Raw genomic sequence first — 26,728 nt, 5'->3', positions numbered from 1 at the left:
GATGGGCATCTAGCTTGCTTCCATGTCCTGGCTATTATAAACAGTGCTGCGATGAACATTGGGGTGCACGTGTCTCTTTCAGATCTGGTTTCCTGGGTGTGTATGCCCAGGAGTGGGATTGCTGGGTCATGTGGCAGTTCTATTTCCGGTTTTTTGCGGAATCTCCACACTGTTCTCCATAGCGGCTGTACTAGTTTGCATTCCCACCTACAGTGTAAGAGAGTTCCCTTCTCTCCACACCCTCTCCAGCATTTATTATTTGTAGATTTTTTGATGGTAGCCATCCTGACTGGCATGAGATGATAACTTATTGTGGTTTTGATTTGCATTTTCAATACTGAATGATGTTGAGCATCTTTTCATGTGTTTATTAGCCATCTGTATGTCTTCTTTGGAGAAACCCACTCCAGTATTCTTGCCTGCAGAATTCCGTGGACAGAGAAACCTGGTGGGCTACAGTCCATGGGGTTGCAAAGAGTCGGACACAACTGAGCAACTAACTCTTTTTCACCTTAAACAGTCATCTTGTGAATATTTTAAATATGTTTTCACATATTACTTCACTTGAATAAATTATGAATTCTGTAAAGTACTCCATGGAGCTGAGTGTATTACACATTTCAAAATTATAGGTAACAACGTTAAGTATGTGAAAGTGAAAGTGTTAGTCACTCATTCATGTCCAACGATTTGCAACCCCATGGACTATAACCTGCCAGGCTCCTCTGTCCATGGGATTCTCCAGGCAAGAATACTGGAGTAACAACTAAAAGATGTTAAAAGGCCTCTATGATCTAGCACCGTCCTAAGTAAATGGTGGGCGCTTAACGATAACTTGATCTCATTTTACTCTACATTTGTATATTGTCATATACACTATACTAATGTGGTAGGCTTAGGAGGTAATGTTAGAGTATATAAATGAATATTTGTTGGAGTTGCTCTGGCTGACTGATAGAGATGTGAATGGATGACAATGTCTCAAGTGTGTACCTCTAAGGCACTCCTGGGGTGTGTGTGTGTGTGTGTGTGTGTGTGTGTGTGTGTGTGTGATGACTAAATGAGAGGACAGGGATAAGGGAGCTGGTCTAATTCATATTAGTGAAAGGGGAGGGTGCACCGTGCAGTTTCTTTACCACATGAGGGCCTTTCAAGGCTAAATGAGGAAACAGATGTTAATGACTCGAGGTGTGTTCACCACCTAAGGATAGTATAAAAAAATCTTCACGTATTCCTTCTCCTATTCACTATAAGATGGGTCTCTGTGTACAATGTTAATATGCGTGACTGTGGTATAAACCTAGATTCCAAATGAAAAGAAAAACATCAAAATCTATCCAGGAAAGTAACACAGAGCTCTGCTATTTCCCAAAGAAAATGACATTCCCTTGTACAGAATTACATTATTTATACAAACCCAACATCTGGTGGAATTCAAATACCATTTCGCAGCTCTTGATGCTTTCCTACCTCGTCTTAGAATTGTTTCCTAAGACACAATAACTCCCATGCCAGTTTTAGGTACTGAGTTTTTAAAATGCTTTGATTTCCATTTTGTGTCACTGTAGCAACATAACTCATGGCAGTCCAGGAGGTGTTTAAAACAGTGGATTAAACAAATGACAGTTCAAGCTAAACTTCATACTATCAGTTAGAACGTCACCTTGTATTTTGCGTTCGCAGAAAAGCTGGTCCTCCACCGGACAGTGTAAAGTCGCACTTCGGACGTCTTTTGGTTCTTGGGGACAGAGTTGTCTGCCCAGCTGACCCTCACGGCATCGTGGGTAAGAGCCACAGCCTGCACACCTACTGGGGGGAGCATGGGGGTGGAGACATCTGGGACCGAGGTGGGGAAGTCATCAAGCAAAGGATAATAGTCAACCGGGTCAGTGGGATCTGGGTTTACAAACCCGACCGATGAAGCAAACGAATAAATACATAAACGAAAGAGTTAAAAAAATAAACATCAGTGGCAACACATCACAATGAGTTAAATGCATGGCAATAATGATGAAAGGGAACATGAGAAGAACAGAAAAAATTATAATTAATTCAATCGGAAAACTCATTAGAAACAGTATTGCTAGATTACAAAGGTAACTGATTGTTTTCCATCATTTCCTTATTTCCTTAGAATGCTTCTATAAATTTGGCTGTAGCTTCTTGTTATACATTTTTAAAAGTCCACTTTTTTTTTCTTGGAATGTTGCACATTACTTCATTAAAAATCCAGTATAGAATTCATCAGTTTTATAACTAGAAAGATACATCAAAATAAGATTCTAAGGATTGTCTAAGGATTTCATTTCCTCCTGCAAAAGAAATAAATGCCTACCTGATACCTGTTATATTATTTATTTGTTTTTCTCCTTCTCTAACTTGAATTTGGTATCTTTAATGCTTTTATTATTGCTTAGGTTTTATCTGCATAAATATTGTGTAGTAGCAAACAAACAAAGGATGATGAGCAGAGGGCCCTGAGATTCACAGCAATTTAAGGCTATGACTGCACGATGTCAGACCAAGTCCACATTGGGTCAATGATGTGATAATTAGGTTTTACATGGCACGTGGTGTGGTTAGATTGAAATCCCTAGAGAAAGGGTAGAATTGTCCATTTTACCCACATTCTCACAGAGTAAGTTATTTATGGCATCCCTATATTCTATGTTCCTTGTTCTACAATTTTAAATTCCAAGGAAAGACTTCATATCATTGGGCAGAGAGACAGAGTGAACTCTGTATGGACCGATGAGATTCACAATGAGATACACACATGCTTTAATCCATAACACAATCAGAATCTGAATAGTGATGTCTGTGGGTTCACAAAATTCTCTAGAAAAACTTGTATTGTTTTGATGCTATGGATGTTAGAATCAGGGGAGTTTATTTTGTCACTGGAGAGAGTCCAATATTGAGCCTTATATGTATTACCAAAGGTGTTTAAATTTGTTAAAATTTTCTTTTAAATCATACAACATGTGTTCTCATTAACAAAAAATGAGATAAGCTCTTAGACTGGCCATACAATAGCATTTGGGGAGATGAGGCTTACCACCATATAGAGTATCTGGAACAGTAAACATACTGAGCTTATATATATTATATTTATATTTGTAAATATAGTATAGAGACTATGGGTTGATTTTCATGATTACTTCACTTTGTTCACTGAATTTACTTCCTACTCATCACTGTTTTCTAATGAATTATTTAGTAGTTTACTGGGCTGTGGTCTTTGGAGCAAAATATAAAATCTGAAAAGAAAAAGAGAACAAAAGGAAGACAAAAAAAAAAGAGAGAGAGAGAGAGAAATGTGTGTTTAAAATTTAATGACAGAGCCCAGGCTTTTCATATTTCCTTTGATGTGTCTTCTTATTAAGGGCTCCTTTAAACCCGAATGGATTTATGAGATGATGAAGGGGCAGCTGAAGACAACTGCAGGTTCTGGGAGGATCCCAATCAGTCATCAGGCTGGCACACCAGTGCAACATTCTGGCAAAACTAGAGCAGGGCTATCTTCACTTGACTTATTTCTATTCTTAGCTGACTTAAAGAAGAATGTTACACACAGCGCAGGACTACTCTCAATCACAAACTCTTTGTAGATCAACTTGTATTCATGTTATCCTATCTGTTGTTTCTTTGCTTAATCTAATTTTGTTGAAAAACCATACTAACTTTATCGTTTTTCATAGATACCCCATATAAGGTTTTCAGAAGTAGTGATTTTACTTTAAGCAATAGTAATAATTCTGCTATTTCTGGCTTTTAGAAAATTATGTTTTTCATAAACTTCTTGTTGAGTTTCTCAGAGTCTCAGTTCCAGAATGCATCCATATGCCTATGAACTTATGTAATTCAAAAATTTCTACCCTGGCCAAGTTTTTCTTGCTTATTTTGGAGGAATTTTTTTTTTTTCCAGGCATGGCTTGACATTTTATTTGCCACTTCTTCCATAGTTGTGCTAATGCAATAGCCATAGTTACATGGACAATTTAACTTTAAATTAATTAAAACTAAATACAGTTAAAGAGTCACTTACTGTGTTGCACTAGCCAGTTTCAGATGTTCAACAGCCACATGAGCCTTGTGTCTGCGATACTGGGTAGTACAGGCACAGCAAGTATTTCTAACAAAGCAGAACTTGTTAGTAGGTAGCAAGCACTGCTCTAAATATATGCTACATATATTGCTAATTATCTTTCTCTCTCAGGTCAGAAACTGAGTAGTTGAATTAAATAAATTATTTTGCTGCCAAAGAACCCTGTTTATGGTTTTTTTCTTAACCATTTGCAGTGGTGATATTCAAAACAGTGGGGGAAAAAAAGACAAAACCAGAACATATAGCTTTAAACCTTTTGCTAAAAAGAGAAACCAATTCAATTCCTAATAGTTGTTTTGGTAAGAACATATAAGTGTTTTAGTCAATATACTAAAGCTCAAAACAAGTTTTTAAAACTGATACAATTTTATATCTGGATTGTACTTCATTTAGACATTTATGAAACAATTTAAAATACAAATTCAAACAATACATCTCATTATTCGCCTGTTCTCATCCCATCTCTAGGCTCAAAATGTCTTATTCTTGCAACAATATGAAATAAAATTGCAAAAAAAAAAAAAAAAAAGTGCAACAAAACAAGTACACTCTTAACCTGTGCTTTTGACTTAGTGAAACTTTCCTTGGTTGTAATGCTGATATGTTCAGAATGAGATGCGGTCCAGAGTGGACCAGCATCTATGAACACATCCATGTGTAAAACACCATAGTTGGACACTCCAGCCTGATGCATTTACTGCCTCTGAGCTTTATTATTATTATTATTACTTTATGTTCATCTCTTCCAGGGCTGCTCATGGGAGTACTGTGCAGAGGCTCAGAGACCTAAAATGTCTTCTAAGTATCCCTAAGACACCCTTACTGTGATAGTTTCCTGCTGAACCTAAACCTTTGATTCTGTTTATTTGTTTTTTGTTCTCTGTGGTGTGTGAAAACACAACAAAATAAGTCTGCCTCATCTGGGCAGGGATGTGGAAAGAGTTGGTTTTATTCATCCTCTCCAAGCCCTTACTGACTTTTCCTCAATCAGAAAATCCCTCATACGCTTTTCAATTCTCAGTGTTATTTCATTTCTCAGATCCATTAGGATTAGTCATAGCAGGAAAAAAATGGTCTTATGGATCACTGGTATTCTAGAAACCACTCTGGGGATGCCATATGCTAAGGATTAAAGAATGACAACAAATGTTAAGGGAAAAGAAGTTAATAACACCTCAAACAGTTTTCTGAGCAATTTATCTTCAAGTTATCTGAACTCTATCTCTATTATAACTAGTTTCTGCTCAAAAATGGATTTGGGGGGTCATCTTTATGTTTTTCCTTGTGGTCTTTAGTTTTGGTAAAAAAAAAAAAAAACAACTATGAGTTCTAAAAGACTGATCAGGGTACAATTTTGTTTGACCTGATCATGAGCTCAAATTCATATCAAGCACATTTTTAACCATCCTTTACCCTAGGCAGGAAAGAGCTGACTTAATGAATAAGCATTATGGGAAGCACTGGCTCAGTCAAAGTGGTTGCTGTCGCTCAAAGGAATTTTGGCAGAATAAGAGAATAAGAGGAAGCAAAAATCCCAGACACTGTTCACCATGTTAACTCATGGTTTCCATTCTGGCCTCTATTTGCCTCATATCTCTATATTTAGACACAACACTTTTGACAGTAAATGTTCTCTAGGGTAATAGTTATTATTTACCCGTTTTGGGGAGTCAGAGTCCCTCTGGTAATGCAGTGCAAGATATATAATGTCTCCATGGATAAATTAACATACTGACAGGCACCCAAGCTTTTGCATACCACTTCAGACTGAGCACAGATGTTAAAACCAGCAGCCAAAGATTCAAGGAGACTCTGGAATAATATCCATGGTTTAAAAAGAAATTTGGTGGAAATCAGTAAAGTGATGGTATGCTGTGAAAACCATCACATAACAACTGCAAATCTGGTTTACAACTGTATACTCTCAAGACAGTTTCTGAATGAAACTTTCGGATTTGGAAAACAAACTGTACAAAGTTCACATAAATGTCGGTGGTAGCCGAAGTCACAGGACCCCATCATTTACTGGAGGTTCATTTATTCCTAGCTGCCAGGACCCATATTCAGGCACCCCAGTAATTTTCCACGGTGCTCCTACTAAATCCTGCTCCTTTGTATCAGATCCTTTGTTGTCATTAAGGTGAAAACAGCTGGTAAGTTGAATGAACTTTGAGGACTGTGGGTTTTGAAAGGATCAAAGGATACATTAAAAAGATGGAGTTCCTGGGTTTTGCTTTCACATTTCAAACATACGGCTATTGCGAGTGGTCATGTGACTCTGAGTCATGTGACTGGGTCGTGAGCAAGCCTCACAGAGGTACATATGGTACTTGTTCTATTTCTGAGTAGGTCCAGCCTTATTCACAAATAGCTCCATACATGACCGAGATCTTGCTTTCTAACCCACCCCTTTCTCTTTTCATTTCGCTGAGCCCTGTTCCTGTCCTGTGCCTCCTCTAAGGTCCAACTCACATGACAATTCCCAGAAGTAATAAGCCCTCGAAGCAGCCAATCCTTTCAGTGCCTGCAGGCCTTGGGCACTGTTGGGGTGATGACCTGTTGGCCCAGCTCAGAAAGAATCTCCCGTATGACTCAGCCTAGTCCAAACCAGCCCCACGAGGGCAATTCATGCTTGTCAGTATCAGCTTGAAGGACCCTCTGCAGTGAAGCAAGTGTCCATTCAGGCACCTGGACACCCTCCTGCCTACACTGAGCTGCTTTGAAAATAAGCTGCCCAGAGGAATGAACAATGGTGTCAAGACAGCAAAGTATGAAGCTACTGGAAAAAAATAAAGAGAATAAGGGATCTACATTCTCTAAGTTCATGTACTAATTTATAGACTGAATTCCTCTCACAATTTTGATAACCCTCAAATAATAAATTGTGCGTGTATATATACACATAAGGCTCAGACATGACTTCATACATTTTCTTCTTCATATTTTGTTTTGTTTCACTTTCATTTGTTGTTTTCACAACTCAAATTCCTTGTCAAAAATAAATTAACTATTTCAGCTTACCTGTGATAGAGCGGGTGGTAGCACTTTCATAAAGAGGAACTCCTTCTCCTGCATTGTTGAAAGCTTTTAGGGAGATGACATAATGGGAACTTGACTCTGGAGGAAAACAGAGGGGAAAGAAAATGTACGTGTGGGTTTATCTAATGTGCTGAAATACTCGGGATAAACATTTTCCTGAAATCAAACTGAATATAGTCAGTTAAGCCAACAGTTGAAAAATGAGTGAGCTTGATTCTGGGAAGAAGGCAGCAGTGGTGGCAGTATAGTTTTTTGATCTTCAGAACCTCCAGGTAAAAAGAGACAGACTAGACAGAGAACCAAAGGCACTGAGACTTTTATGACAAAATGAGGTGATGGGGTCTACATGTTCACATCCTAAAACACCAGTGGACGTGGACCATCCACCAAGGCCCTTAGAACCCACACATCTTTAGTATCTGTGGGAGAGAAATTATAGGGAAACATCAACCCTGAAAACAGAGTAATTCTAAAATAACTAACAGAAAGTGCAATAGACCAGTTTGAGCATAGTAAATATGAACACTTGAAACTAACTGACAAGCTCTCCTTGCCAGGAGAGGGTTCACACTGGGGACAAACTATTGAAAATATATTTAAAATTTGTGAGTAGGTCAGGAACAGCAGACAGGAAGAGAAAGTACAGATCAATGGAGGAGAGAGGAACAGTCTTGAAAACTTGGAAAGCAAACTGCCATAGTTTTTAGTGTGCACCAGGGTTTGGCCAACTTTTCTGAAAGAGACCAAGAGAGTTTATATAGCTTTGCAATCCACCTAGTCTCGATCACATATTCGTTTATGTGCTTACAATTCTTCAAAAGTACAAAAAGCACTGTTAGTTCAGTGATGCCCAAACAAAAATAGGACCTGGACCAGATTTGACCCACAGGCTACAGTTCCCTGAGCCCTGGTCTAAGAAAACCAAGAGGACAGGGAGCTCTGTGTATTTAGAAAAGCTATTTGAATTTCTGGGCATGCAGGGAAACAAATCTCATAAAAGCAAGCACAAAGATATCTGTTGAGGTTAAGTTTCTTACAAAATAAAATGAGGACACTATCATACCTCCAGACAAGTACACAAAAAGAGGATCAAAAGTACACAAGAAAAATACATCAAACCTGCAATTTGCTATTCCAAAGTGAGCTAAGTAACGTTGAGAAAATAAAATGCCAGAGATGCAAGAGTAACATAAATCAGAATGATTAAAATTTAGAAATGAGGTGGCATATTTCGAGAAAGAATTATATTTAACAAGCAATTTTAGAAAGTGTAACAAGGTGGATAAATAAACGCAATAAGGAGAAAACAAAAACAAGAGTAAAATAAGAAAGAATAAAGAAAAATTCAGGAAAAAGTGACAAATATTGCAGCACACAGAACACGCACTCGAGAAGGAAGAACTTAAGACTGGAGTAATAGTTGTCCTTGAGGGAAAAAAAGTCAAAGAAAGGGAACAGAACAAATGCAGAGAAAAAAATGCAATTCAGGAAATTTTTGCTGACTTAAAAAAATCTTTTAGGTATGTGGACAAAAGGAATACATGATTTATAAAAGGGAACATTAGATTATTATCAGATTTTTTGACAGCATCGCTTTGTGCCAGAAGAAACTGAAGTGATTTGAGACACTCAAGGTAAGAAAATGTGATTCAAGGATTTCACTGTCAACGAAAGTTAACTCTGAATATAAAGGGCTGTTATAATAGTTTGATAACACCCAAACTGTTATCAACTTGCAAGGAATCAGGAAATATTGTTCCCCTGATCCTGAGAACCACTGGAAAATGAGCCTTAGATATTTAAAGTGACCGGAGAGATACTGATCTAATAGCTAACTGAAGAACAATAAATTTAATGAACTAAGACTAATTGAGGGTTAAAAGGAGAAATTTTATTTTGCAACACTACATGTTCTGATAGTGTCCCCATATTATAATCATAAGACAAAATTAAGGGAGAATGAGGATAATATATATAGAAACATTTTAATAATTATTATTGATGGTGAAACTATTATTAATGTTACTCTGATACCAATGCAATATGAGATAGAGCAAATGAGAAATCATGAGAAAGTCCAATTCTGTTATACCCTATGTCCTTCAGATTGGGATCCCTGGTGTGAACAAGGACACACACATGTAAAGGACATACACATGTAAAATAGAAGAGATGAAGTATTGTGTTCCTAAAATCTAATTAAAAAAAAAAAACAGTTAAATGCAAAGGTATTTTATCTCTAATTCTGTCCACTGAAAACATCTAGAAACACTAACTTAGTGACACAGGGATCTCTTCACCCAAACTGAGATTCTGGAAAAAATATCTTTCGCACTGCATGGAACAAAGGCTTCTTGGCGAACTGGCTGATTCCTAGCCTAAAGCAGAAAGCACAGCAATTGAGCCTGAAGCATCCTGACATCCCAGATAGAAAGGAAACCATCAAAGAATAACAGGATTGTGTCAAACGGATTCACAAGTCAAGATGGAAGCGCTTCCACAGAACCAGAGATGAGGACAAACAACTTCAATAAATATAAAAATTGCAATGAAATTAAACTTAACAAATACATATGAATGTATGAATTCATAGACATTTTAAAGAATAATAAGAGTTGGTCACTTCTGAATTGGACAGGGGAGCAAACTATTATCTTCAAGTCCGGGTAATGAGCCAAATGTTTAGCATGTCCTTCTTAAACAAACTCTACCAGTGTGCAACCAAACGGTATATGAAGGGTGTATCCTATTATAACAGTATTCCAACTAATAAGAAACATGCAAATATTGCTATTTTTCAGCCCCAATGAACAAACTATACATTAAGAATTCATGATTACTAAGATAAAACAGAGAATCTAGACATTATATACTTAATGAAATAGGGCATCCCAGGTGGTGCTAGTGGTAAAGAACCCGCTTGCCAATGCAGGAGACATAAGAGATGGTGGTTTGATCCTTGGGTCGGGAAGATCCCCTGGAGAAGGGGATGGCAACCCGCTCCAGTATGCCTGCCTGGAGAATCCCATGGACAGAGGAGCCTGGTGGGCTACAGTCCACAGGGCTGCAAAGAATTGGACATGACTGAAGCGACTTAGCATGTGCGTCACAATGAAATAAAGAGTACACTACCCTCTAGTCTGGCTGAAGGGATCAAATCTACTTGGTCTGATCAAGCTTCTGGATCCAATGGCCTATTTGCAGAAAATACAGCCAAGAAACAGGGTGAACTCTAACTCAAAATAATTCCTGAAGTGATACATTGGTTGCATGTGGTTTTCTGTGTCTGTGTTTGATTTTACAACAGCTTTTAAAATGAATGAATTTATCTCTGACAGTGGTCTTTGAAAACTGATTAGATGGATTTATCTTCATGAAATTTTTATGTGACCTAAATATCTGCTTTAAAGACTTGACATTCCAAACCACAATGACACAAGAACCACAATACAACAAGAAGAATAAAATAAAATTACACTTAATGCAGCCAAAGGGCTTCCAGTCAGTGACTGCTTCACCTACAAGAGTAGATATTTATTTTTTTTTAGATTTATATTGTCAACCTGATTTACCAAAAAAAAAAAAAAAAAAAAGAAAAAAAAGAAAAAAATGTGATCAGTCAACAAGTGTTAAATGCTGTTGGAGATAAAAGAATATTTGGAAAGGATGGACCTCTCTTGCCAGGTTACAATCTTAATTCTGGGAAGAGAACACAATTAAAAAGTACATAAAACTAAGCAAAAAAGTATGTCATACAATGTGTGAATGCTACATGAGTTTAGAGGCCTAAAAACTTAGTGAAGGATTAGCTCATTAAGGATTTATCAGACTTAGAACTAGGACTGAAGGGCATGGGTAGGATTTAGAGATAGAAGGATGGTCATGGGTCACAGCCTTGAAAAGCTCAGCAGTGTCCAAAGGACTGGAAAAGGTCAGTGTTCATTCCACCCCCAAAGGGCGGTGCGAAAGGATGTACAAATTATCATACAATTTTGCTCATTTCGCATGCTAATAAGATTATGCTCAAAATCCTTCAAGCTAGGTTTCAACCATATGTGAACCAAGAACTTCAAGATGTACAAGCTGAGTTTAGAAAAGGCAGAGGAACCAGAGATCAAATTGGCAACTTCTGCTAGAATCACAGAAAAAAGCAAGAAAATTCCCCCCAAAACGTGTATTTCTGCTTCATTGATTACAAGAGGGCCTTTGTGTGGATTACAACAAACTGTGAAAAATTCTTCAAGAGATGGGAATACCAGACCACCTTAGAAACCTGTGTGCAGGTCAAGAAGCAACAGTTAGAACCTTACATGGAACAACAGACTGGTTCAAACCTGGGAAAGAGTATGATAAGGCTGTATTGTCACCCTGTTTATTTAACTCATATGCAGAGTACATCACGCGAAATGCTGGGCTAGAGGAAGCACAAGCTGGAATCAAGATTTCCCGGAGAAATATCAACAACCTCAGATATGCAGTTTATGCCACCTTAATGGCAGAAAGCAAAGAGGAATTAAAGAGCCTCTTGAAGAGAGTGAAAGAGGAGAATGAAAAAGCTGGCTTAAAATTCAGCATTCAAAAAACTATCATGCATCTGGTCCCATCATTTCATGGCAAATAGATGGGGAAAAAGTGGAAGCAGACAGATTTTCTTTTCTTAGGCTCTAAAATCACTGCAGATGGTGACTGCAGCCATGAAATTAAAAGATGTTTCCTCCTTGGAAGAAAAGCTATCATAAGCTTCAGTTCAGTTCAGTCGCTCAGTCGTGTCTGACTCTTTGCAACCCCATGAATTGCAGCACGCCAGGTCTCCCTGTCCATCGCCAATTCCCAGAGTTTACTCAAACCCATGTCCATCGAGTCAGTGATGCCATCCAGGCATTTCATCCTCTGTCGTCCCATTCTCCTCCTGCCCTCAATCTTTCCCAGCATCAGGGTCTTTTCCAATGAGTCAGCTCTTCACATCAGGTGGCCAAAGTATTGGAGTTTCAGCTTCGGCATCAGTCCTTCCAATGAACACCCAGGACTGATCTCCTTTAGGACGGACTAGTTGGATCTCCTTACAGTCCAAGGGACTCTCAAGAGTCTTCTCCAACACCACAGTTCAAAAGCATCAATTTTTCGGTGCTCAGCTTTCTTCACAGTCCAACTCTCACATCCATACATGACCACTGGAAAAACCACAGCCTTGACTAGACAGACCTTTGTTGGCAAAGTAATGTCTCTGCTTTTTAATATACTATTTAGGTTGGTAATAACTTTCCTTCCAAGGAGTAAATGTCTTTTAATTTCATGGCTGCAATCACCATCTGCAGTGATTTTGGAGCCCCCAAAATAGAGTCTGACATTGTTTCCACTGTCTCCCCATCTATTTCCCATGAAGTGATGGGACCAGATGCCATGATTTTAGTTTTCTGAATGTTGAGCTTTAAACCAACTTATTCACTCTCCTCTTTCACTTTCATCGAGGCGTTTTAGTTCATCTTCACTTTCTGCCATAAGGGTGGTGTTATCTGCATCTCTGAGGTTATTGATATTTCTCCCGACAATCTTGATTCCAACTTGTGCTTCCTCCAGTCCAGCGTTTCTCATGATGTACTCTGCATATAAGTTAAATAAGCAGGGTGACAATATACAGCCTTGACATACTCCTTTTCCTATTTGGAACCAGTCTGATAAGCTTAGAAAACTTATTAAAAGGCAAAGACATCACTTTGCCAACAAATGTCTGTACAGTCAAAGCTTTGGTTTTTCCAGCATTCATGTATGGATGTGAGAGTTGGACCATAAAGAAGGCTGAGCGCTAAAGAACTGATGCCTTTGAGTTGTGGTGCTGGAGAAGACTCAAGGAGATCAATCCAGTCAATCTGAAAGGAAATCAATGCTGAATACTCACTGGAAGGACTGATGCTGTAGCTCCAATACTTTGGCCTCCTGATGTAACAAGCTGACTCATTGGAAAAGCCCCTGATACTGGGAAAGATTGGAGACAAAAAGAGAAGAGGGTGGCAGAGGATGAAATGGTTAGATAGTATCACTGACTCAATGGACATGAATCTGAGTGAATTCTGAGAGAGAGTGAAGGATAGGGAAACCTGGCGTGCTACAGTCCATGGAGTGGCAAAGAGTCAGACACGAACAGCAAATTTAAGAATAAAATATCTCAGAGAAAAGATGGGTCAGATTGAAAATACAGTTAGGAAGATCATCAAAATGCTTTTCTATTAGGAAAAATACACTTTATAGTTACTAGAATGAAGTCATAATCTGATTTCAAACATATATAAACTAAAATGTAAACATTTATATTAGCTTTGAACCACATCAAATTACTTCTTTTGGGTGAAACTGCATTTAATTTACCAATATACATATACTATATATTTGTGTTTGTCTATATATTTCTTTTGGGGCTTCCCTGGTGGCTCAGAGGTAAAGAATCTGCCTGCAGCGCAGGAGAAGTGGGTTTGATGCTTGGGTTGGGGAGATCTCCTCGAGGAAGAAATGACAATGCACCCCAGTACTCCTGCCTGAAAAATCTCATGGACAGAGGAACCTGACTGATGGCAGTTCACGGGGTTGCAAAGAGTCAGGCACATCTGAGCAGCTAAACAATAATACGTATTTCTTTATCAGGAGAGTGAGAGAGAGATCAGGAATGTCAAACTTACATGCTTAGAAGTTAGAATTTTATTTTTGTTTTCAAACCTGAGAGAGGGAGGGAGAGAATGGTAGGAATATTTGGCTATAGTGTCAAAGACAATATGGCCCAGAGGATCCCGGACAGGAATTCATTTAAGTATTAATAATTCATCAAAGGAGAGGGGCCAGCACTCGGTTTCAGGGTGTTACTAGCTTATGGAGAGCAGGCTCAGAGTTGTCTGAGTTTTCTGGAAATACAGAGTTTTATGGGAAATCTGCAAATTTTCAAATGTTGGCAAATGATTTAAATAAAGAAAATAAACTTGTGCTGGCAAAACAAAATCATATACCTCTGAACTGAATCCAGGTCCGTGGCCCCTTGTCTATAGCGTTAGACGCTTGGAACTGGAGCTCTTCGTTCTCCTAGCGAACATGTTTTCTGCTGTACTTTACTAACTCTGCCGTGTGCTTGTGTGAATGAATGACATGCCCCGCGCGAAGCAAGTGAGGAGCCCTGCTCTGCAGTTCCGCGGTGACCTCACAGGGCTCACGGCAGAAACCTGTCGGTGGGTTATACCGACTTGCCAATGGACTTCCTTGGTGGCTCAGACAGTAAAGCATCTGCCTGCAATGCAGGAGACCCGGGTTCAATCCCTGGATTAGGAAGATCTCCTGGAGAAGGAAATGGCACCCCACTCCAGTATTCTTGCCTGGAAAATCCCGTGGATGGAGGAGCCTGGTGGGCTACAGTCCATGGGGTCTCAAAGAGTCAGACAAGACTGAGTGACTTCACTTTCACTTTCCTTAGTCAAGATGTCAACAGCAATCAAGGTCTACAACAACCAAGTAGAAACTATAAGATGTGATAAGGAGGATAAGCATGAAATAATAAAGCAGGTGTCCTTTATGCAAGGCTGTTGGACACACTGGTTTTCCCCAGACCACTCTAATTTAGACTGGAATTCAAAGTGAAGAATGTCTGATTTGAGCTCTGAATTTCCTGCTCAGGGTTAATGCTGACGTGTCCAGGCGGTCAGCCTCATCCACGTTACACTGAATTCGCGCCTTCCCCTCTCCGTCACTACCTCCCAGCTGCCCAATTTGCACCTCTTCAGGGCATGTACTCCTTAAAAGTCTCTGGAGCATTACTGCACAAGTGGCTTTCAGTTTTGGAAATAGACATTTCTCTCTCTCTCTCTCTCTTTTTTTTTTTTTTTAAGAATAAAGTACCATAACTGATTCATTCTCATTTTCCTGGCTCAAATTTTTGTCTCAATTTGAATCACAAGAGCATGTGTACCTCATTTAGCAGCTGTCTGAGCAGTATTCATCATTTCTTAATCTCCCCCACAGTAAAGGTGAGCTCACTGTCCTTTCAATACTGACTCTTGCTAATATTGACAGCCATGAGGTGTCTAGTAAGTCTCTGAGCAACGACAGCGCCTTCCACGCCATGCCCACCTATGGGAGAGGGTACGCTCACAAAGAGGATGGAGTTTTATCATTTACCAGCTGTTGGATTAATGAGCTACATTGAAAGCTAATTCCACAAATCCTAACCATGGTGTGTACACCTTGAGGGTGAGCTTCAGTTCAGTTCAGTCACTCAGTCATGTCTGACTCTTTGCAACCCCATGGACTGCAGCATGCCAGGCCTCCCTGTCCATCACCAACTCCCAGAGTTTATTCAAACTCATGTCGATTGAATCGGTGACGCCATCCAACCATCTCATCCTCTGTTGTCCCCTTCTCCTCCCACCTTCAATCTTTGATTCCCAGCATCAGGGTCTTTTCCAATGAGTCAGTTCTTCTTATCCAAATATTGGAGTTTCAGCTTCAGCATCAGTCCTTTCAATGAATATTTGGGACTGATTTCCTTTAGGATGGACTGGTTGGATCTCCTTGCAGTCAAATGGACTCTCAAGAGTCTTCTCCAACACCACAGTTCAAAAGCATCAATTCTTCAGCGCTCAGTTTTCTTTATAGTCCAACTCTCACATCCACACTTGACTACTGGAAAAACCATATCTTTGATCAGACAGGTCTTTGTTGGCAAAGTAATGTCTTTAAGTGATCAAGCTTAAATTTAAATAAAAAGTGGTGATGGCTTATTCTCAGGAAAGGGAAGCAGATGTTCAGCAGAGTTCCTACTGATAAAGGAACATTGCTGGAGCTACGGGTCTTTAAGTCGTTTAAATCTAGTATGTTGTTGTTTTTAGTTGGTAACTTGAGCATCAGGTAAGTTCCCTGACATTTCTAAAGTAACACAGAGATATCCAGGAAATAAAAGACTTAAGACAGCTTCATATCCCCCTTTTCAAGAAGCTTCTCGTTATGCTCTTCACACTCTCCCTGCTAATGTCTTTTGGGCCTTCTCTGGCCTCTGTACAGCGCTTTTGTCAAACTGCATCTTGATCTCCCCAGGAAGCAACAGGATCTTTTTAGGCCCCCATCAAACTTGAACCAATATTGAATCAGCTTCAACATCAATAATCATACCATACAGTTATTAGTTGCTTCCCCCGTAGCTCGGACAGTAAAGCATCCGCCCACAAGGCATGAGACCTGGGTTCCGTCCCTGGGTCAGGAAGATCCCCTGGAGAAGGAAATGGCAACCCACCGCAGTATTCCTGCCTGGAGAATCCCATGGACAGGGGAGCCTTGCAGGCCAGAGTCCGCGGGGTAGCAAAGAGTCGGACGCGACTGAGCACCGACACTTTCACTTTCAGTTATTAGTGGACATAGGACTATATTGCTTTGAACTCCGTTTACATTGTGATGGAGGCATTTAAGTCTGTACTGAGGGGCAAAGACGCTGTGAGATGCGGAGCAAAGGAGAAGGAGGGTTTGTGTTTCTGCCCCACACAAAAGAATGTCATTTGTGAGTGTACCACTAGAGGGCAATGTGGAGCTATTTTTCTGCACATGCTCAGAGCTCAACTTTAAAAACAAGTACTCACAAAAGAATTGCCTAGAATTGCTCCCTCTTTAGACACATCAAATGAATTAAACACATTTAATATTATCATAATGAATTCAAATGAATTAATCATTAATTATGCTCAGACCCCATTGTTAGGGAATACATTTAATGACAATTATGAGAGTAAATTTATTTTTTTGGATTTGCTAAAATGTTACAGATATTTAGGCTTGAAAACATGTCAATTGCCTCTGAAAAATGATGTACAGCAGTATCCTCTCATTTTAATTTACTCTGACTGAATCGTACTGAGATAACGTGAATTTTGGTGGATGTCCATGGGGATTATTTTTAATTATGTATATTCTGAGAGATTCCACAGATTTCAAATTGTTGATCAGATTTATATCATCGTTTGGCCAACATTTCCTATAGAATACATCACATTAGCATAAAGAAAGATAAAAATGTAAAAAAAAAAGAAAGATAAAAATGTACTTAATAACTTTGAGCATCCAAAATAGATGGATCCTGTCCAGTATCTTATTTGTGGCCAGCAAAAAAGGAAACAAATACACATTTATTGATTACAAGGCTTGGACAAGGAATGCGCTACAGGAAGACTTTTTGGGTCTTCTTCCCCAGAGACTAGGTAGGTGAGAGAGCCGTTGTTCTGAGAGTTTTTGTTGAGGCTTGCCTGAAGGTAGTGAAATGCATGCATCTCACCGGGCTGAGAGAATCAAATGACTTGCAGACAGCTCCTCAGGGGCTGGACCAAGATGCTGTGCTTAGTAACAAAAGCCAGTAAGAAGAACATCATTATTTTTAATTAATATTTGGTGTGAATTAAATGCCACCGGCATGTGCTAGATTGACAGCCCATAGACCTTTATTCATTACAGATTATGCACTTCGCTCAGTGGCCCCATCAATGCCAAGTGCTTGTCGGGGCCCAGTCTCCATGTCCCTACATCTTTTGCCCTCTGTGAGCACTGCCAACAAGTCAATTAGAGAAAATTAGAGTGGTAACTGTCTGCCCAGCGCAGACGCCGGCTCACTGCAGAGAACCAGGGTGACCCGAGGCGCAGAGCAGAGGCCACAGGATCCCTGTCGGGGGGTAGATGTGACTGGACACCTCTGACCCCACGGGACCTGAACTGTTTAATTAAGGGTAATGGGTTGATAGCAAACATAGCCGATTGCACTGATCTCTTAAAAGGGTGAGCAATTCATATTCGAGAAAGATGCAATCTATGCAGTACATTCAATATTCAACTCTACCCCAACATATACACCTGTTTGCAAATTTAAGTAACAACTTATCTAACTAGCATCCTTTGATGGTTTTCTTCCTTTTTTTCCTCCCTCCTTTCCTCTTTCTTTCTCTTTTTTAGGAACACTATCCAGAGAATGGTCAGATGATAACATCACTGGCTCATTCACCAGTCTCACTGGTACCAAACGGCACATTCTGGAACCTACAGGCTCATGAAAGATGAACCCAAAGAGACTGTGCGACAAAACCTCTCACTTACATATTTGTTATTCTTTGTCTATTCATCTGTTTCTTTGCTCATCAATTATCATGTAACATCTTGTGTATGTAAGGACAAGGTTATAGGTTTTCTAGGGTATGTAAGGATTGAAACAAACAAGCCATTCTTTGCCTATCTTTTAATGGAGAAGCTATGTTAGAAGTTTAAAAACAAAATCAGAGCAGAAGTGTTCTGGAGTCAGCAAGGCTGTGCGGAGAAGATGGCAATTTTGCTGACTCTTCCGATGAAGAAAGGTCGAGGAGAGAGAGTGAAAGCAGCAAATACAAGTAAACCAGGCAAGGTGGTTGTAGAATCAAGCGTGTCGGAGTGAAGAACCGACAGTTTCCTCTCCTCTTCCTTTTTCTTCCTCTCCCCGCCGACACCCCAGTAGTAGTATTAGCTGGATGTCTAACTAGGCATTAGACATTCACTCACTAGAGTAAGTCCCCTACATACGAACCTCTAAGTTAGGAACCTCTAAGCTGCGGGCTTCAAAGGTGTGCATGTGCCCGCGCACGGGCATCCGCATGTCCAGTCACGTAAGTCAGTTCCTGTGCCCAGCGTGCACTGTCACGTGCGTGCATCCTCTACAAGCGGTTGTGCTTTTGTGGACTTTAGTGTACAAGTTCTGCATAGACGACAGCAGTACAGTATCTTTGTTTAAGCCCAGCATGTCTGGACACAAGCGTAAAAGCAGTGGTGATATAGCTGGTACTGTTAAGGAGTGCCGAGCGATAACGATGGAAACAATAGTGAAAATAATTGAGGGAGCAGAGCGAGGTGAAGAGCTGGAGCTAGGTCTGCAGGAGGACTTCATGCTGTGCCGCACGGGCCGCTTCCTAAGGAAGCCCTGATGGAACTGCAGGCCCGGAAAAAGGACAGAGAGAGACAAGAGGAAGAAACAAGCAACTGGAGAGATTCATGATGCAGGAAAGGGCAAGGGGATCTTCTTTATTCGAGGAGGCACTGTGAAATGTTGAGGCCCAGGACCTGAGCGTTGAACGGTGCTCAGTGCATGAAGGTTGCAACAGCCGTTTGGGGTGCAATCCAGGGCTACCACGTCATCTATGGTGAGAAAAAAACAGAGCTACTACCCAGACATCGCTGGATCAGTTTTTCACGAGGGTGGATAGAACGGAATACAGAAGGAAGCTATGCCGTCATGTCAGGAGTGAGTGAGAACGCAGCTCGTCCTCGGCTCCTGTCGCTGAGGACCCTTCAGCTCTACCGTTTCCACCCCTCTCCCCGCTCCTGTCCTGACTCTTCTTGCCTGTTCACTGATGCCAGCCCCTACATGCCAGCCCCTACATGCCAGCCACTGTACGCTTCAAGGCGCTGCACTATAAGATTAAAAATGCTTCATTTTTTGTGTTTGTTTTTTTGTGCACTATTTGTGTGAAAAGTAGTATAAACCGACAGCCAGTCGTGTTAGCTGGGCATCTAGGCTCACTGTGTTGGACTCAGGCACAAACTGGCCTTCAGAATGCACTCTTGGAATGCAGTTCCTTTGTGTGTAGGGGACGTCCTTCACCTCCTATCCTTTACTTAATCCTTCCTTCAATCCAGTGTCTGGCATACAGGAGGTACTCAGCAAATATCCGCTGAGTGGATAAACGATCACCCCTTTTTGTAGGTAAGCAGGAGAATATTTGACTCCAAAGCTCAGCCCTTTATTCTTGTCTTTTGCTGAATAAAGAGATGCTGAGTGGAATAACATTTTGAATAAGTTTCAAGCTGTGCTTCTAGAAATATTAATTCCCCAGAAGCGGGTAGTCCAGGGAAAGCTGTGTAAAGCGGGTCTACTTCAGAGGCTCCTGCAATTGTCCAGGCAAAGCTCACAGAGGCCTGGTCTCAGCTGGGAGAGCGGATGCCGAGAGAAAGGGGGCGTGTGGGGGCCGCAGTGTGGAGGTCCGTCTGCAGGGACAATGAGGAGGGGTGAACCCGAGAGGGACTCCCAGACCCTGAGGCTGAGAGTCAGAAGAAGTTATTGCTGGGACGAGAAAACCGAGAAGGGAGAGAAAAACCCCCGCCTCTGCCGTGTCTGCTGGCATGCCAGGACAGGCCAGGACAGGGAGGGACACCCAGACAAAACGCACGGGCTCCTCTGGGCTCGGGTCGCGGTGTAAGGATTGTGTGTGAATAATCTGTACTATGGCGGATTCCTTCTTGAAGCCTCCAGGAAACAGAGCATTCCTCCAGATATTCTTCTGAATAATCATTTTCCTCTTTGTTTCCTACTGAAGTAACTAGCTCTCTTGGGGTTATTTAGGTTCAGACTGGAGATAGTGACCTGAACATCGCTCAGTCGTGTCTGACTTTGCGACCCCGTGGACTATGTACAGTCCATGGAATTCTCCAGGCCAGAATACTGGAGTGGGTAGCCTTTCCCTTCTCCAGGGGATCTTCCCAGCCCAGGGATCGAACCTGGGTCTCCTGCATGGCAGGCAGATTCTTAACCAGCGGAGGCACCAGGGAAGCCCAGATGGGAGACAGTCTGCCTAGAATCGCTGGCTGTCTCTTGGTGAGTGCTACCGAAGACGTGTGGTATTTTTCAATCACATTTAAGAAAAGCAGACTTTCATGTGTGCTTTGACTTTAAAAAATAATTTTTCATCAGTTTTCTCAACAGTGTTACAGTGAAGTTAGGGCAGGGATGGTCACGCCCGTCTTAGTAATATAGAGACTGACATCCAGTTGCATCATCTCAGCCAGAGAAGACCCAGGGAGACCTGACTCCCACGTGCCCAGACACGCCTCTCCACGGCACCAGGATGGGAAGGTCTGGGGTTTGCTCTGGACTGTTCTGCAGAGCAGGCTTTAGTCGCCAGTTAGAGCAAAAATAAACATCCGTCACCTCTTTGGTGGGTGAGGTAGGCTTTGGCAGCCAGCCCTCAGAGTCAGAGAAACAATTAAATGTTCAGATTATAAAGTGCCACAAACAGCTTACAAATGGGGCACTTAATGAAATGATTTCTCAGCAAAGCTTTACATCAGGAAATTACCAGAGAGTGTATACAACCAAACACAGAAGTCTCCCTATTTTCATTCACATTTCTCAGGGAAACAATGAGTGAAATAAAAGACCAAGGTGAAAAAATTGTATGACCATGTTAAGGACTCAATTAGTGAGAAACACAAATACCATTCGCTTAGTTAATTCAAGCAAACATCATTATACTTTGGCTTAAAAATAATTCAGGCTGACCTCCTAGCATAAAGGAGAAACAGAAGAATAAAATAATAAAATAAAATGTACTTTGGTTAGGCATTGGAAGAGGAAGCATATCTTTCCCTTTCATAAATGTTTTTCTATCTTTTCTTCACTTAAACATTTTGTCTCCTTTTTCTATACTTCTGGGTTCTTCTCTTCCTAACTCTCCTAACTGTTTATTCTGGGCTTTTTGAGAGAGAGGATGGAAACTAGAAAGTAGATGAGAAATATAAATAGAACAAAGAGAAAGAATAATAAGCTCATGAATACAGAGGTGCTGAGGAAAGAGGCCAGATGCCAGTACAAGGAGGAGAGTGTCTCTTATGAGCACTCGCGGTACCAGATATCAACGTGGCCATGCTTCATCACACTCATCTCACCCTACAGGTGGGTACATGATGGTCCCCACGCCAAGGATGAGAGAATTCAGCCTTAGCAATGGTCACAGAGCTCATGAATTAGCAGCAGTCAGATTCAAAGCCAGATCTGCCCTTCTTCTGAGCCTACCCACCTTCTGGTCATGGCGGGATAAAGACTGAATAAGACAACAGGTGCAAAAGGCCCTAAATGGTTTACACTCTTGTTTGAAGCAGAAAAGTAGAAAGAATGACACAAGACAGAAATAATTTCAGGACTCCACCGTGCCTCAAGTTAAGCAAAGACCAAGTGGAATGTTTTACCTTTTAGTGTCTGAGATGCGTGTTTGTGTGTTTCTGGGTGTGTGCGTGTGTCTAGCCTGCTCAATCTGTCAGCTTCTATATTCACTCACTTTCCTGCCTTCATCTGGGTAATGTGTCTTGCTATTTGACTGCTGACCTTTAATTAATCAGGATGCCAAACAGATGATACTCAAACATTTAAGTGACATACAGCCTGCATACACATATGTGTGTGTTTATTTATAATTACGGCAGTTATTTCTGTACATGTATTTTTGCCTCTGCTTTCTTCCATATCTTCAGATTTGCCATTTACAGCAACCCATAAAGTATTGTAAAACAGTGTTATATTGTAAATGATATAAATGTTCCATAACTATTCTATACAGTCTGGTAGCCACTAGCCACGTGTGACCCAACCACTTAAAATGTAAGTAGCATGACTAGGAACTATTTCTTCTCCATCTTATTTAACTTTAATTAGACCAAGTTTAGAGAGCCACTTGTGGCCAGCGGCTTCCGTGGCGGGCAGCGCACCTAAACGTAAGCTCTGTTTACCTTCCTCTCCCGTGGTGTTGCCATAGTGAGGGAGGTCTCGTGGACAACGCCACGGGAAAATGCAGCGGGTTCAATGTAGGATCCTTGCTGCTATTTTTCTCTTTAAATGTGGAGTAACTCACTACATATACATACTATAACTTTACAGTCTGGGCTGAAGTTTAATAGATCCCATGCATATATTGCATACATATATCATATATGTCACATATGCATCATATATATTGCAAGCATATATACATAAATATGTGTATAGATACATAAACATATATCACACTTGAAGGTAAAAAACAAAGCATTTGCCTTGTATCTGATTCACACATACATATATATATATGTGTGTGTGTGTGTATAAAGATACACACACACATACATATATCTTAATTGAGTCTGTCTTCAAGGCAATAAGGTCGCAACTGATGAAACTTTTGAGCATTCAACTTTTACAATTCTATGCTTTGAAATCTGAATTTGTTGCTCATCTGAAAGTGTACTTGACTCAAGAAAATATGTTCAGATGGAAATTAACTTCGTTAATAAATAAAGAAAAGGTACATTACATTAATTACAAGTCTAAGGTCACTATAAACTTGAACTCATTTTTAACCTCATGTTTTAATAATCCATGAAGAAATGAAGTCATAATAGTAAGTAAGAATAAAGACCTGGTGAAAATAATAACCACCAATGAAAAATGGCACAAGGAAAATCACATTTGGCCATTTGATCATAAACAAATATAGTTTCCGACTTTATGTTCTTAAGAAAATCAACTAGAATTTTAATTACCCACTCAGATTGTCTTGAACTCAGGGGATAGAAGAAGAAGAGAAAAAAAATTAGATGAAACCAAATGGACTTAAAATGAATGGAGCCAAGGTCAAGTGAAAGTCAGCATTGATAGTAACAGTTAGTAGATATATGGGGAAAATAAAACAAACCATCATTATCAGAAGACAGGGAAATAAGAACTAAAATACACCTGTTGATCCCAGCCAGATATACTGAATTATAACATTACTGGTATAGATTTGGGCTTTAATAAACAATTCTGTATATGACTGCTTTACATTGACCTAGACTGTAACAGAGCTGCATGTCTGAAAAATTCTGATGAAAGACTGTGAACAAAGGGAAATGATAAACAGCAACCTATCCAGTTGTGGGCAGACGCATGTGGTGAGGCTAGGCTTTCTCCAGCATCTTGCTTAGAGACAACTAGGAAGAAGGTAAGCAGTCACAGAACATTTAGAGATGGAAACTGAAAGGGTATGAAGCTGAAGCCTGTGGCAGGATGACGTTAGTGATCTCACAGGCTGCTGGCCTTCAGGGAGAATCACTGGGCATTTAGGGTCAAGGCTCAGAAGGACAGAGCTCTTCCTTCTGGATAGATGTCACCCCAAAATGTAAAAAAATTCAGTAAGAATTTAGAGAGAGTGGAAAGACCATGGCACTAGGAGTATATAGACCTGAGTTAGAAATGAACTTGACTACTTAAGAGACACAGTCTTAAGCAATTTTCTTGACTTTTCTCAGTTCTATCTGTGTCTTTTTTAAAATCTGGAAATGTGAATGACATTATCTTCATTTAAAATATATGTTGAAATTGGTATAGCTGCTATGGAGAACATGACAATTCCTTAAAAACTATAAGTAGAGTTACTGGATGATCCAGCAATCCTCTCCTGGGCATATATGCATCAACAGCTCCACTTCAAAAAGATACATGCACCCCAGTGTCCACGCAGCACTATTTATGATAACCAAGACATGGGAACAACCTACATTTTCCATCAACAGACCAATGGATAAAGAATATTCACTGTGTATAACTCTCCCCCACACAAACATACAATGGAATATTATTCAGCCATAAAAAAGAATGAAATAATGCCATTTGAAGCAATGTGAATGGGCCTATAGGCTATCATACTAAGTGAACTAAATCAGAGGAATACAATTAACATGTGATATCACTTAGACACAGAATCTAAAAAAACTGATAAAGGTGGTCTTATTTACAAAATCAAAATAGACTCACAGATATGGATAACAAACTTATGGTGTCAAGGGGGAAAGAAAGGGAGGGAGATTTAAATTAGGAATTTGACATTAACATAAACATACTATTATTTAAATTAAAAGATGCTTGCTCCTTGGAAGAAAAGTTATGACCAACCTAGACAGCATATTAAAAAACAGGTACATTGCTTTGCCAACAAAGGTCCATCTAGTGAAAGCTATGGTTTTTCCAGTAGTTACGTATGGATGTGAGAGTTGGACTATAAAGAAAGTTGAGTGCCAAAGAACTGATGCTTTTGAACTGTGATGTTGGAGAAGACTCTGGAGAGTCCCTTGGACTGCAAGGAGATCCAACCAGTCCATCCTAAAGGAGATCAGTCCTGGGTGTTCATTGGAAGGACTGATGCTGAAGCTGAAACTCCAATACTTTGGCCACCTGATGCGAAGAGCTGACTCATTGGAAAAGACCCTGATATTGGGAGGGATTGGGGTCAGGAGGAGGAGGGATGACAGAGGATGAGATGGCTGGATGGCATCACTGACTCAATGGACATGAGTTTGAGTAAACTCCAGGTGTCAGTGATGGACAGGGAGGCCTGGCGTGCTGCAGTCCATGGGGTCACAAAGAGTTGGACACAACTGATCGACTGAACTATTATTTATAAAATCGATAAACAAGGACCTACTGTCTAACAAAGGGACCTCTATTCACTATCTTGCAATAACCTATGATACATGTACATATTGTTTAGTTGCTAAGTTGTGTCTGACTCTGTGTGACCCTATGGACTGTAGCCCGCCAGGCTCCTCTGTCCATGGGATTCTCCACGCAAGAGTACTGGAGTGGGTTGCCATGCCCTCCTCCAGGAGATCTTCCCAACCCAGAGACTGAACCTGCATCTCCTGCATCAACAGGTGGATTCTTTACCACTGAACCACCAGGGAAGCCCTGTATATAGAGACACACACACATTAAAAGAATGTGTGTGTGTGTGTGTGTGTGTGTGTCTGTGTATAAAATCACTGTGCTGAAGACCTGAAACTAATACAACATTGTTAATCAACTTTACTTCCCCAAAAAGTTATAAAAAAGGCTTGAAAGGGAGCTTCACAGAAGAAGATGTAGAAATGGTTAATAAGCACATGAAAAAGGAAAATGTAAGTTAAAACCACAACCCAATGAGATGTCACCTCACTAACAGCACAGAATGTTGAGAGTCTGGAGCAACTAGAAGAATGTAGTGTTTCTAGTTGAAATGTAAAATGCTAACCTTGGAAAACTATTTAGCAATTTCCTTGTTAAACATAGTCTTACCATACAATTCAGTAATTCCCTCACAGATATTTACCCAAGGGAAATAAAAACATACATCCACAAAAAGTCCTTTATAGAATGTCTGAAGTGAAGTGAAAGTAGCTCTGTCGTGTCCAACTCTTTGTGGCCCCATGGACTCCTTGTGAGTCTATCAGGCTCCTCTGTCCATGGGATTCTCCAGGCAAGAATACTGGAGTGGGTTGCCATTCCTTTCTCCAGGGGATCTTCCCAACCCAAGGATCAAATCCATGTCTCCTACACTGCAGGCAGATTCTTTACCCTCTCTGAGCCACCACGGAAGCCCTTAGAGGATGTTTAGAGCAACATTATTAAGGATAGCCAAGACAGAAAATGACTCAAATGTTCAGAAGCAAAACCCATAAATAATGATATTCACACAATGGAATACCATCTGAGTAATTAAAAAAAAAGAAAAAAAAACACATGGGCTATTGATAAGTAAAAATATATATTGATGAATTTGAGAACATTATATTAAGTGAAAATAAAAGATGCCAGACTCATAAAAGACTACAGATTATAAGCCTACATCCTTAGGAAGTTTTATGACAGGCCAACCTAATCTTTGTTATCAAAATGAGGACAGTGATTGCTGGTGAGGGATGGGAAGATGACTGGAAGGAGATGTGCAGAAACTTTGTGTGGTGATGGAAATGATATGTAACCTGATTAAGTCCTTGTTGATACCGGTGAAT

The 26,728-nt window shown here is 40.3% G+C and overlaps 1 protein-coding gene across 1 annotated transcript in view; it reads right to left on the bottom strand.

Annotated features, from left to right (window-relative positions):
• DCC (DCC netrin 1 receptor) overlaps window positions 1-26,728 on the bottom strand; it is an 828,232-nt gene that overhangs the window by 153,230 nt on the left and 648,274 nt on the right. The window contains exons 18-19 of the mRNA XM_065934991.1: window positions 7,130-7,225; window positions 1,664-1,896 (exon numbers count right to left, since the gene is read on the bottom strand). Of these exons, the coding sequence (XP_065791063.1) occupies window positions 1,664-1,896; window positions 7,130-7,225 (329 nt within the window). The remainder of the gene's footprint in view (window positions 1-1,663; window positions 1,897-7,129; window positions 7,226-26,728) is intronic.

The sequence above is a fragment of the Muntiacus reevesi genome, chromosome 4 (genome assembly GCF_963930625.1).
Source record: "Muntiacus reevesi chromosome 4, mMunRee1.1, whole genome shotgun sequence".
Taxonomy (NCBI): Eukaryota; Metazoa; Chordata; class Mammalia; order Artiodactyla; family Cervidae; genus Muntiacus; species Muntiacus reevesi.
Note: the sequence above shows the minus strand (reverse complement) of the source record. Positions and strands in the feature narration are given on the sequence as shown.